Source organism: Lytechinus pictus, chromosome 3 (genome assembly GCF_037042905.1).
Source record: "Lytechinus pictus isolate F3 Inbred chromosome 3, Lp3.0, whole genome shotgun sequence".
NCBI lineage: Eukaryota > Metazoa > Echinodermata > Echinoidea > Temnopleuroida > Toxopneustidae > Lytechinus > Lytechinus pictus.
Window position 1 is genome coordinate 68,624,465 of NC_087247.1, and position 13,653 is coordinate 68,638,117.

Below are 13,653 nucleotides of genomic sequence, written 5' to 3' on the forward strand. Positions count from 1 at the left end.
GCTTTTCTAGTCCAAAGTTTACAACTTCTGGATCAGGAATATATCTTTCAAGATCACATTGGCACAAAGTTTTAGCTAAAAAAGATCGCCCAAATCTAGCACATGAGCCTGCCAATTAGTTCTAAGATTGACTGCCTGTCTGTCAAAGTTTGGCTAAGTCCTCCCTAAGAACCATAAAGCTTACATTTTGACATGATATAAGTGGATTGTTGCAAGTTGTAAAATGCAATTTACAGGAGGCCTTTTCCCTGGTACTGATTCGTCACCACATTTTATACTTTTGCGTTTTGGCATGGTTAATATGCTATTGTTAGTTCACCAATACAAGTCTAAATCTACAATCTTGCACCTAAAAGTGAAAATAGTAAATAGATTAATAACACAACCATACACATCTCATTGTACCAAAAAGACATTCCCTTTATCATTTTGGCACTTTAATGTAACAGAATTGTTTAATTTAAATCGTAAAGAATAAAGATAACCCACTCAATTAATTTCTCATACTCATGCCCGGTTGACACTTGCACGCATTGTGGTGCCCGCATTGCCCCGCATTGATGCGTGCCAGTGCGGGACACTTTATGGCACGACTTGGCTATATCAGTTCACGCAATGTCCCGACATGTTTGCGCATTGTTTGCGCATAGTTCGCGCATAGTTCATGCAGTGTTCACGCACTGTCCCGACGTGCTTTCAGCAAATATTCTCGACACCCTATTTCTGTGACGTAGCGCAAATTTAAATATTCAACGTTCTGGTGTTGACATCCTCTACGTTCGTTGATTAGAACGACTCACATTGATCACGTGGTCTGCACTCACAATTTTGCGCATGTCATTCGCGAACTATGCGTGAAGTATGCTTGACCTATGCGCAAAGTATGCGCGACCCTGTCGTGAACTAGTCGCGTACTGCGTGCCACTACCCCAGGGGTGGGGTACCCACTGTTTTTACGCCACGCACTGGCACGACTTGTTTGCGCATAGTTTGCGCACAGTTCACGCACTGCTGCAATGCGGGAAGTGCGTGGCAAAATTTTCAACATGTTGAAAATTTTTTTTCGCTCTTCACGCATTGCTACGCATTACCGCTCATCGTCCCGCCCCTTCCCGCAAGTGTCGACGCATTGGCACGCATGACGCAATATCAGTGCGTGAACTATGCGGGAACCGAAAATCGTGAAAGTGTCAACTAGGCATCAGAATACCCTCCAAACATTTGTAATTTTTTTTCCTATGATGTCGAATTAAAAAGTTCTGTTAAGAGTTTTTCGTCAGAATCCAAGATGGCTGTCAAGGTGGCGGCCAAGGGACACTTTTTAGGTTTTCAGAACATCAAAATAAATTCATTCAGTATACATGTATAACTCCAGGACTAAAAAATGTGTAGGTTAGAAAAACTTATCAATAGGGTGAAAAAGGGTGGTAAAGATAATGACAATATAGTACACTTAAGTCTGTAAAATGCAGTAAAAAAGCTGAATTTCTTAATAATTGTATATAAGGAAAGTTTTCTAGAAAGTTTCAAGGCAATTCCTTTATTTTCCTTAGATATATGGTAAATCAGGTACTGTATTTTGCAAATTTTCATTTTTTGGGGGAAATAATTTCAAAAATGCACTTTTCTTCTTAAAATCTCAGCCGAATTACCTTCCTATGAATAATATCAACTTGTAGAAAATTTATTAATCTTTCATATGACACTAATTTTGTGTTCGAAGATAAACCTGATTTCGGAATACAGGCCATAGGTACAAAATACAGATAAAGTAGGGGTAGCTTCGACATGTTCCTTTGAGTTGTGTATTAATGTGTCAGAACTTCATCTCTATTACCTGCAGTGCTAGTGTATCTTATAACTGTTTCCAAGAGACTTCATTAAATAAATTTATCTATGATGTAACAGAAACACCTTTTTGGTTTTTACATCCTTCTGAATCAGATACATTTCTACTACCATGCACATAACATACTGTACATTACGGTGTGTTAGTCATACCAATTGATACAATCGATGTGAGAGGCCGATCAAATCTATTGTATTATTTGAATGACATGCCATTAATCACTTTGCAATTGTTTTCATGTGTGTGACTGCCACACTGAGGTTGCTTTCTGGCCTCACTTTAGCGCAAAATCAGCCAATTTTCCTTCTTTCTAAGCAAATGAAGATACTTATGGTGGCATGAAGACTGCCAATATTCTCATTGATACATCCTCTTTCATATCGAATGTTGAGATTGTGCATTTATTACTGCTATTCATAATAAATCTGATCAATAACAGTGTATGTGCATTTTTTTTACCAAAAACATACAAATTTTGGCCAAAAGTCTTAATTCTTTCAAAAACTATATCAACCGACTTGAAATTGAAGAATAAATGGATTGTAGTCAATTCTACCAACAAAATAAAAGATAATTTTGCATTAATTAAGGCCTATTTCCATTTTCTGGGTTGAAAATGTGACAATATACATTAGCATATCCAAGTCTGCGATATGCAGTGAAAAAACTAAATTTCTAAAATTTGAATTTTCAAGTTTGAGACATCATAAGTTTGTAAAGAAAAATGATATCAATTTGGAATTTTGTCCACTCAATAGTTGTATATTAGGAAAGTTTTCTAGAAATTGTCAGGGCAATCCCATTATTTTCAATAGATTTATAGTAAATGATGTATTTCGCAAATTTTCAATTTTTTGGAAACAAATCTAAAAATTGCACTTTTCTTATGAAAATCTCAGCCGAATTATCTTTTCGTCACCGATGAATAGTATCAACTTGTAGAAAATTTATTTATTTTTCATATGACACCAATTTTGTGGCAAATGAATGTTTGTGTTGGAATCTATGTACGAAAATCCAAATTACATGAATATGGCGGCCATTTTGGACGCCATCTTGGATTTGAACCCCATGGGACAATATTTTGTTTTGGGAACATCAAAATTCATTCACTAGACATCTTAAAGATTACAAAAATGTAGGTTAAAAAAATATATCAATAGGGTGCATGGGAACCGTATCTCTCTCCCCTACTAATAAGTAGTTAATGATCTGCATGATCATGAATAATTAAACAAGTGAAGCGCCTCTGGCAGTCTCACCTGCATTGCGCGATTCAATATAGCAGCAGTGCTGGCTTTGGAAACTACTATAAAATAACTATTCACAAAAAACACCATTTGTATAATGATACAATACTACATTCATTAACCCTAAATGACATGTGACCTAAGACTTGCCAGTGATACTTGATTACATCTATGTCCACATTTCATTAACTATATCCATAAACTTTGAAAGTTATGACAGCAATTTAATAATTACCTCTAACATGGCCAAAGTTCATTGATCTTAAATGACCTTTGACTTTGGTCATGTGACTTGAAACTCGGGCAGGATGTTAAGAAATATTTGATTACTCTTATGGCCAAGTTTCATGAAATAGGTCCATATACTTTCCAAGTTATGATGACATTTCAAAAACTTAACCATAGGTTAAGTTATGCTGTCATTTCAAAAACTTAACCTTTGGTTAAGATTTGATGTTGACGCCGCCACCGTCGGTAAAGCGGCGCATTTAGTCTCACTCTGCTGTGCAGGTGAGACAAATACTAAAGAAGTTGTCAAACATCTGTTTAGAACAAAAAAAAATATTCTCACCTGTCAAGATGTTCTCCTGTATCTTCTTTCCCAAGAGCATTAACACGATCACGAAATAAATTGAGCACATATTTCTGAAGATAATGGAATATCAGAATATAATAATTGTAATCAAAACATCACATCAATAGTAATATCTCTAGAAATCTTTAAAAATATGTAGTTGAGTTACATCACTTTTAATTCCGAATATTACTTTCCACATCTGACATCTTTTTTTAGAATATAAACATATAATTCATCTTTGGTGGCTGGACAGGAATTTTAGCAAATGACTGTAATAAATAATATGAATATACTCTGCAAAGAGGACCCTACTTATGGAAGAATAATCGGGTGGTCCCAGTGCAAACCTAATGATAACTAAATTTTGTAACTCCTATAGACTTTATACAAGGGCTTCCCAGTTCCAATATACAACAGGCTAAGCTTTCGGAATATTAGAATTTGGAAGTCAGGAGTTTTCTTACCATTCAGTGATAACTACGTATGAGATTAAGAATAAATAAAATCTACTTTAACTGCAAGAAGGCATGTGAAACAACATCAAACAGGACAATTAGATACAAGATAAAAATATAGAAAATTGATAAGAAACAAATACGGAGAACAAGAACAAATCAGGGGATGATATACAAATGACATGATCATGAAACAATGCCCAGGGGGGCGTTTCATCAACATTTGTCCGACAAGTTGTCAGATCTGACATCTTTCCTTAATTCTGATTGAATGAGAGGCACTGTTACTATGGTAACCAACGGATAAAATGAAACTTGTCATATAAAACGTCTGACAGGTCCTTTCATGAAACGCTCCCCTGAAAACCCACAAACATTTTCTTCTAAATGCAAATTATTTAGTAATCAGAAGATTATTTCTCTCCTGTGCTGTTTGCTTTTTTGTGTGACACACATAGATCTATTGATTTAATTACAAGCCGTCAGCATAGTGAAATGAACTCACTAGCAAAATATGTTATTGTTGTTACAATAAAAGATACTTGCACATAACCAAACAACTGATATCCCCTTGGTTTACTAGCAGATGGTCTAATTCTCAGATCCTCTAACATCATCTTGGCTAAACCCGCTTGGTCTATCAATTAGGTCTAACTACCACGTGGTCCAACCATAACTTGACCTTATACTCACTTATCTATCATTAAGTCTTATTGCCAAATTGTCAATTTTCTACTTCACATAGGCTTACCATTCTACACTTGTGATGTTAGACCTTATGGATGTTAGATGACATGGGTATAGTAAACTTGAAATTAGACATGATGATAAGTGGATTAAATTGTATTTAGACCAAATCATATGCAGTGTGTGTAGAGAAAGTGGCGATTTACCAACTACAAAGAGAAAGAGAAAGAGAGAAAGCATGCGAAAAGAAATATAAATGTTAGAAAGCTCTGAAACTATTGCACACACTGGAAGAAAAGCATGTGATATAAGCTCAAAAGCTGAATGACACATACCTTGTAGTAATAATAAAAATAAGAAAAATAAATGTTAGAAAGGCCTGAAACTATTGCACGCACTGGAAGAAAAGCATGTGATATAAGCTCAAAAGCTGAATGACACATACCTTGTAGTAATAATATCCTTCAGTCCCATAGAGCAAGTTTCCTACAGAAGACAATGAATCAAGGGCTGATTGTATAGGAACATATGCAGACTCAGTGACAAGATACCCTGACAGATCAAGAGCAATGCTGTAGTTCACATATCCAGCCCTTTGTAACAAAAGATAGCAAACTGAAGTGTAATAAATGGTAAAAAGTATTCTTGTTTCATTCATTGAATGGATGACATCAAGTGCATTTCCCTGAAGAAAAAAAATAGATGCATATCCATCACTCCTCCCTGCAAATATGTCCCATCAATAGATTGTTCCATGTGTCTTTTGTGGGGAATCACATTTTCTAATCAAAGCTATTGTGAAATAAGCTCTTGGACTAATATCCCTTCAACCAGATCCCCCTCTTACTCACAGAACTAATACATGATCAGTTCTGTCTTGTATCCAATTTGTTGAGTGCTCCTTAATACTGAGCTTAGTGATAGATTGTGGGGCTGATTTTTACAAGAGATTAAATTGACCATTGTGTACAACCAACATCAGCCCCAGGATTAATCACTATAAAGCTTCATGTTACCAGGACTTACCAAGCTAGACTGAATACATCATCAATTAAATGAGCTCTATCAGCAGCACCAAACACAGTATGATCAGTCACAAGTTGATCACTTAGAGCTTTCCAGGTTGATTTGTCATAGTTCACACGGTACATCCCAGATTGCTTGCTATTAACTTTGAACCACTTACGAGCGCCTGCTACATGCAGATTCACACTTGCTACAATCATTAACAAAATACAGAGAAAGAGACTTTATAAGAAAAACATATGTAAAACTTTAACCACAAACCTTTCATGGCAAGCTTGTGGTTACTGTTTATAGACAAAAGGAAAATATGTTGAAATACATGTTTTCTTCTCAAATTGACCATTCATAGTATATTAATTATTGTATTGCATTACTTAGAAGTTACCCAAGTGCATGTACAAAGGCTACAAAGTCTGCAAAAGGGTTGACCTATGATGCTATCCCATTAGTAAAATCATTACACTGGCTATTAGTTAACTAGAGATGCTCGGCGGGTCGTGCAGCCAAGCACATGTATCCCCCGAACCCACCGCGTCATCCGTCATTGCGATATATAGAGCGCGCACACAGAAATTTGACAAATAAATACAATTATCATGGCGACAATGACCCTAGCATGCAGGTCCCCCAAGCCAATCTACCATCCAAGTGTGGTTGAAAAGTGACTTACGGTTGTGAAGAAAGAGTCTTTTTTTTGCATGTAAACTTCAACGTTGACCTGAAAATGACCTTTGACTTTACCATGTGACCTCTGACTGCAGCATTACATGCAGGCCCCCCAAGTCCATCTACCATCCAAGTTTGGTTGAAAAGTGACTTACGGTTGCAGAGTTAGGTGTCATAAGAGAGTCTTGCACGTAAACTTTAGCGTTGACCTGAAAATGACCTTTGACTTTACCATGTGACCTCTGACTGCAGCATAACGTGCAGGTTCCCCAGGTCCATCTACCATCCAAGTTTAGTTGAAAAGTGACTTACAGTTGTGGAGTTATGTGTCATAAGGTTTGTGCCGGTCGGACGGACAACGTTTGGATCCCTCAGTCTCGCCTTCACCTCTGGTGGGCGAGACAAAACTCTTTGTTACCATGGCAACAATGTCTCCGCCCACACCAAAATCAATAGGCGGCTTTGCTTTACCATAAAGGACCTTCATGCCACATTAAAAGATGATCGGAGAAGAAATGCAGCTGGTAGAGCACTCACAAGAACATCTCTGCTATATTTCCACAAAAACTCTTGTTACCATGGCAACGATGTCTCCACCCACACCAAAATCAATAGGCTTCTTCGCTATACCATACTCAACCTTCATGCCAAATTTGAAGATGATCGGAGAAGAAATGCAGCTGATAGAGCGCTCACAAGGAAATCTCCGCGGCGGCGCGACGAGGCCAAATCCATAGTATCCTCCGAACTCTGTTCGGGAGATACAATTAACTTGTTTGTGTATAAACCATTCTATGATACAATGTACCAATTTACAGTTGAGGCCAAAAGTTTACATACACCCCTTGAATTCAGTCAAATTAGTTCGCTAGCCAAACATTGTAAAATTTACTATATCTTCAGAAATATAAACACTACCATGACGAATTTGGCATCAAATGAAAGAGCGTATTAAGCTTTTTCACATGATTGGCATACTTTTGGGATTAAAGTATATTTCAGGTGGAAATTTCTTTGAAGAAAAAAAAGTAATATTTGTGCCAAATGTATTCTATTGTTTGTTATTATATTTTCAAACATCGTTTCATAGAAATATATAAATGTCAAATCGATGATATATTATACAAATAATGAATATTTATGCGTGCAATGGACAGAATACTTCATGAGGTGAATGGATCATTCATTTCATCTTTCACCAAGTGAAGTATTCTGTCCATTGCACGAATGAAAGAACATTCATTATTTGGTGTATATGACAGCTAAAAATAGATTCTTTTTCATATCTTTATGAATTTTGATGCAAAATATGCATGCAGTGCAAGCTTGGACTATGTCTGTTGATTATCACGTAAATACAACATGCACGTTGCATACACAAGTGGTTTTACTTGTGGCAGCTGCAGTCTTAGTGCACACGTGCAATGGACATAATTGTATGGATCCAAAATTGCATGATGAATGGAACCAAAATTGCATGGTTGATGACGTCATTGTAAAATGGGCTGAATGATTGATATCAAACAACCAATCAAACGACAAGGATCTATCTAGGTGTCATAGAACACATTTTCTATCATGATATGTAACCACTGAATAAAAAAGTGTAATCTTTGGCAAGTGTCAAGTTTTCTTTGAATTTCCAGGGTGTATGTAAACTTTATATTAAGGGGGCAGTGCAGTTGCCCAATCTTGTAAGAGAATACTTACGTTTAAGTAAAGATCTCTTTTTGCTGTGTTAGCCGCAGTAGGGCAGGTGACTATACATTTACAGAGAAGTATCTATTCATACTAACCTTGATCATGATCCATAAAAACAGTCTTGGTTTCAGGGTTAGTATCAGTGTAATATGTAACAGGAATAGTCCACTTGTATCTGTGGTAACAACAAAATTATTATATCACTACATTTGTATCATTTCATGACTTCTGTTGCCATTATAACCAGCAACAATTATTTGTTTTCAGCTGAAGCAAAATTTCTGAAATATTGATCCAGTAACATAATTACCAGTACCCCAAAATTTTGAGACATGGAGTATACGGCCAAATTTCTTAACAAGTGGAGCGCCTCTAGCAGTCTCACCAGCAACACGAGATTCAATATAGCAGCAGTGCTAATTTTGAAAACTACTATTTCATAATTATTCACAAAACACAATTCATATAATGATAAAATACTATGTTCATTGACAATAAATGACATTTGACCTTGATCATGCGACCTAAGACTTGTCAGTGATACTTGATTACCCCTATATCCACATTTTATAAACTATATCTATAAACTTTGAAAGTTATGACAGCAATCTAATAATTACATGTAACTCCAAAATGGCCAAACTTCATTGACCTTAAATGACCTTTGACTTTGATCATGTGACCTGAAAATCGCATGAGATATTCAGTGATATTTGATAACTCTTTTGTCCAAGTTTTATGAACTGATCCATACACTTTCTGAGTTATGATGGTAATTCAACAAATACCCCCAACATGGCCAAATTTCAATGACCTTTAACCTTAGACATGTGACCTGAACCTCAGTTATGATGTTCAGTAATACTTGATCAACTTATGTCCAAGAATCATGAACTAGGTCCATATGATGACATTTCAAAAACTTAACCATAAGATTTTGATGTTCATTGATACTTGATTACTCTTATGTCCAAGTTTTATGAACTAGACCAATACACTTACAGAGTTATGATGGTAATTCAACAAATACCCCCAACATGGCCAAAGTTCATTGACCTAACTTCTGAAGGTTTCCATGGCGAAGAAGAATAGTGAAGTAGGTTTCACGGTACACCATGTATCTTTCTTGGGCAAGTGTTGGTCCTGAAAAAGATCCACCCAATCTCAACGTTTCGACAAGTGTGTTCTTGTCGTCCTCAGGAGAATGAGCAAAAGTTTGTAAAAGCAGGCCTTATATACTCTGTCGAAGTGCCATAGGTACGGTACCTTGCAGGGTACATGTCTCTGATTGGCTAGATAAGTCACATGACATCCACATATGCGGACGTGGGTGACAACACACAAATTGGGCGCGCAAAACCAGTGACGACCGGAAATGTCGTCAGTTATCATTCCTGCTAGGATTAGCATGAATGACAAAGCCGCCCGCACACTGCAGTGCTCACACGTGTGTGGAACGTCCTGGTAGGCTAATTAGACAAATTAGCCTCTTTGTCTAGAACGGTAAGCCAGATATTGCTTAGTTGGAGGCCGCTGTCTTGAGGAACAGTGTTATGTTCCTCAATCTCCAACGCTACTCTGACTCTCCGCTGATGCCAGTAGGGGACACGGGTGACCAGTCTACTTTTATCCCAGAGGATCCGGTGATCATGCGTTTGAGCATGGTCGATGATTGCAGACTTGTTCCTCTCGTCTCTCCTACCATGGGCCTTGTGTTCCTTCATCCGAGTGTTAAATCCGATGTAAACTTTACCACATTCACAAGGAATTTGGTAAACTCCAGGGAGATCCTTGGAGTTGCGCTTGTCCGTATGAGTAGTGAGGGCAGATTGAAGCTTATTTGAGGAACTGTGACGAACCTCAATGTCGGCTTCTCTCAAAATCCTCTGAATCTTGTGAGAGGCTGCTCCCAGATATGGAAGAACGACTCTCGCCTTGGGCTGTCCTACATGAGGGTTCCGCGAGGGGGGAAGCTCAGTGCAGATCTTATGTGAGGGGTAGTTGTTACATTTCAGTTACTGCCTCCTCATTTAAAATTTTACTTAAAAGACAATTAGTGGTTATTCATCTTGATTCCCTTTTCTAAACATACATGTACCCTCCTCCCCCCTCTCTCTTCTCTTTCTCTCTCTTTTGTTTGAGTGCAATGGGTCATGGATGTGTGTTGGGTGTGGGTGATTCTGTGTTTGATGTGTGAATGTATAATGATTACGTTATGATAATTAATGATTGTTTGAATACTTGTAAAGGGGCAACTGCCTTCCAAGATTTTAATCTTGTTGGTTGCCTCTTACCATATGTTGATTTTTCTTTTACATGAATGTATAAATTATATTTATTTGTGGTATATTTATATTTTGTATGTTTTGTCACATTTATGCATTTATATATTATGTTATTTTTACATTGTATTTAAATATTTTTTATATATATGGTTAATAAATGAATTGAATTGAATTGATTTCAAAACACGTTTGATATGCTCAAGCTCACCTCTCAGGTGGATCTGGTCACTTACCTTTTTGCGCGCCCAATTTGTGTGTTGTCACCCATGTCGGCATATGTGGATGTCATGTCACTTATCTAGCCAATCAGAGACATGTACCCTGCAAGGTACTGTACCTATGGCACTTCGACAGAGTATATAAGGCCTGCTTTTACAAACTTTTGCTCATTCTCCTGAGGACGACAAGAACACACTTGACGAAACGTCGAGATTGGGTGGTCCTTTTCAGGACCAACACTTGCCCAAGAAAGATTGTGTACCATGAAACCTAATACACTATTCATTGACCTAAATGACCTTTGACTTTGGTCATGTGACCTGAAACTCGCACAGGATGTTCAGTGATACTTGATTACTCTTATGTCCAAGTTTTATGAATCAGATCCATAAACCTTTAAAGTTATGATGGTAATTCAACAAATACCCCCAACTTGGCCAAAGCTCATTGACCTCAAATGACCTTTGACCTTGGTCATGTGACTTGAAACTCAAGCAGGATGTTTAGTAATACTTGATTACCCATATGGCCAAGTTTCATGAACTAGGTCCATATTCTTTCGAAGTTATGACGAAATTTCAAAAACTTAACCTAAGGTTAAGATTTTGATGTTGATTCCCAAACATGGTCTAAATTCTTTGACCCTAAATGACCTTTGACCATAATCATGTGACCTGAAACTCAGGCAGGATGATCAGTAATACTTGATTAACCTTATGTCAAAGTTTCATGAATTAGGTCCATATGCTGTCATTTCAAAAACAACTTTGGTTAAGATTTGGTGTTGACGCTGCCGCCGTCGGAAAAGCGGCGCCTATAGTCTCTGTGAGCGAGCAAAATTTGTTACCTTTTGGATACAAATATCCGATTTGTGATAGATTTTGATACAATATTAAGAATTTTTTTAGCTTAGTTGTGAAAATTTCAGGGGCACCATGGCCCCGACATAGCTCTATATGCCACTGCTTTGATCATTTTTAAACAAGGTATGAAGGTTTTGGTTAACTTTTCTATGAATATTCTATCTGACATTCAAAGATGAGAGGTATCAATTAGGCCCGTTTTGAAAGTCCATTTTTGATGCACGTGTACACGGCGTGTTTTTCGGTCGTGTACACGTGTACACGTTGTAAACACTCTGAGAGCGAGTTGTTTTCATGTCGACACGGACCTGCATCAACATGTCATTTAAAAAAGGGGTCTATATAGCCTAAGTCACGGTTTTAAAGCTTACCAGAGAAGTTTGAAGTATCAATCCACAAAAATTGGTGCAAATTAAAAGTTTACTCAGCTTAGCAGCGCATTAAATTAATAAAGAATGCAAAAGAAAATCAGTGCAGGGCCCTGCTAGCGCCGACGCTCGTTGGATGCGCATTTTGTATACTGTACCGTACGTGCATGCACAGATCGCTGCAGAATTAAGTGTAACTGAAGTTATCGATTGATTTTCATTATTTTGTTGCCAATTTGAGGAGCGTTTGTTTGTAGGCTTGTAGCACATGTGTACGAGCGTATAACACGTAAGTTGTAGCAATGATCGCTGTTGCAATTGGTGATTCTCAAATTGGCTATGAGTGTGATTGAGCAACACTTTCGAGACCGGAGGCGGAGCAGACCCATTTCGTGGTACAAAAACTTGAGTCTCCAGAATGTATGTGGATTAAATCGGCGATTTTGGAAGTGAACTCACTCTAGATTAATTGAAATATATTGACATATTAGTAATTAGAATATGTGCAGTGTCTGAGAACTATGATTTAATGTGAGGCTGTGAGCTTGTTCACTGATTTTGTAGTCCCATGCAAGCTTTATGCAGATGCTACCGTGTACACGGTGATGGAATTTAGTACACGTGCACTGACTTGACCGTGCGTGTACACGTGTACACGTGTACCCGAAACGGGCCTAGTATCAATAGCATACCCAAACTGTGAAGAGAACTCATCCGAGGCCTTTCCTTGAGGAAAAATGAGAAATCTTTGTTGAGTTACAGAGCCTGTCTTGGTCACATTGATAACTGGGAATCCCATCTGAAGTGTCCAAGTATCCATCATAGCACCAACATCTACATTATGACCATTCTCCTTGGCAACCTTAACAAATAATATGGGATAAATAAATAAACCTTGGTAGTGTTTCACTTAGCCGTTAATAAGTAGCGCACAACTTTAAAATTTGAGGAATGTGAAAGGATCACCAGTCATGCACAAAGTTATGTGTAACTCACAAACAGATCTATAAATACCACCTATATATTTCAATTAGATCATAAAGACAACCATATCAGTACAGCTTAAATCATGTTCTGAACACTCAATATATAGTGTTCACATTACCATACAGCCTTTTATTTCCCCTTATTTATAACATTTCACAGATAAAATAAAGTCATGAATTCATGAAGACAAAGAAGATAAGGATTTAACTGCTAAGAATAATTATCATCATTTTAAGACCAAGTGGGCAGTCAAACGATGAGATGGGAAATAATGCAGTAAAAAGACAGTGTGCAAGATTTTAAAAGTATTTTGTCAAAGTTGTTTTACTGGCAGAATGAAGGATGTTTTACCGTTGATATGGCATTCCAGAGGTCAGAGGTCACAGCATTTTTGAATTGATATTGCTTGAGATAACGTTGGATTCCAAGCATCATGATGTCCTGGTCACCAAGCATTAAAAAGCTCTGTAACATCTTCAACATAGTAGAACCCTGGAAAAAAATGCAAGGACAAGATGAAAGGAAATGAGTGTTCAAGAAAACCTAGCAGGGATGTTAATATGTACATACTGCCTGTATGAAAGAAACTCCGCAACAGAGCAGCAGTGAGCTTCCCAGATATATGAACATGGCTACGGGTATACCTTTACACTTTTCTCACAGATAAAATTTTACTGAACCCCGTAACCTTAATTCCAGGTTTAAGCTTAACCCACTTTT

The 13,653-nt window shown here is 37.3% G+C and overlaps 1 protein-coding gene across 1 annotated transcript; it reads right to left on the reverse strand.

Moving 5' to 3' along the window:
* Window positions 1-315: 315 nt before the first annotated feature.
* Window positions 316-13,421, reverse strand: LOC129255386 (glutamyl aminopeptidase-like). Its single transcript, XM_054893742.2, has 7 exons — window positions 13,285-13,421; window positions 12,639-12,808; window positions 8,307-8,386; window positions 5,845-6,034; window positions 5,264-5,411; window positions 3,671-3,744; window positions 316-349 (listed from the first exon to the last, which is right to left on the reverse strand). Exons 1-7 carry the CDS (start codon window positions 13,414-13,416, stop codon window positions 316-318), a joined length of 828 nt encoding a protein of 275 aa, XP_054749717.2. The 5' UTR covers window positions 13,417-13,421.
* Between the last annotated feature and the right edge of the window lie 232 nt (window positions 13,422-13,653).

Bases quoted from the DNA above. Each gene is read 5' to 3' on its own strand.
- LOC129255386 (XM_054893742.2), bottom strand. From the start codon at position 13,416: ATGTTGAAGATGTTACAGAGCTTTTTAATGCTTGGTGACCAGGACATC. The intron at 6,035-8,306 runs GTTAGTATGAAT...TAATGATTGTAG, and splicing joins TTTTATGGATCATGATCAAG to CAAGTGTGAATCTGCATGTA. The intron at 5,412-5,844 runs GTAAGTCCTGGT...TTTGTTACAAAG, and splicing joins GATGTATTCAGTCTAGCTTG to GGCTGGATATGTGAACTACA.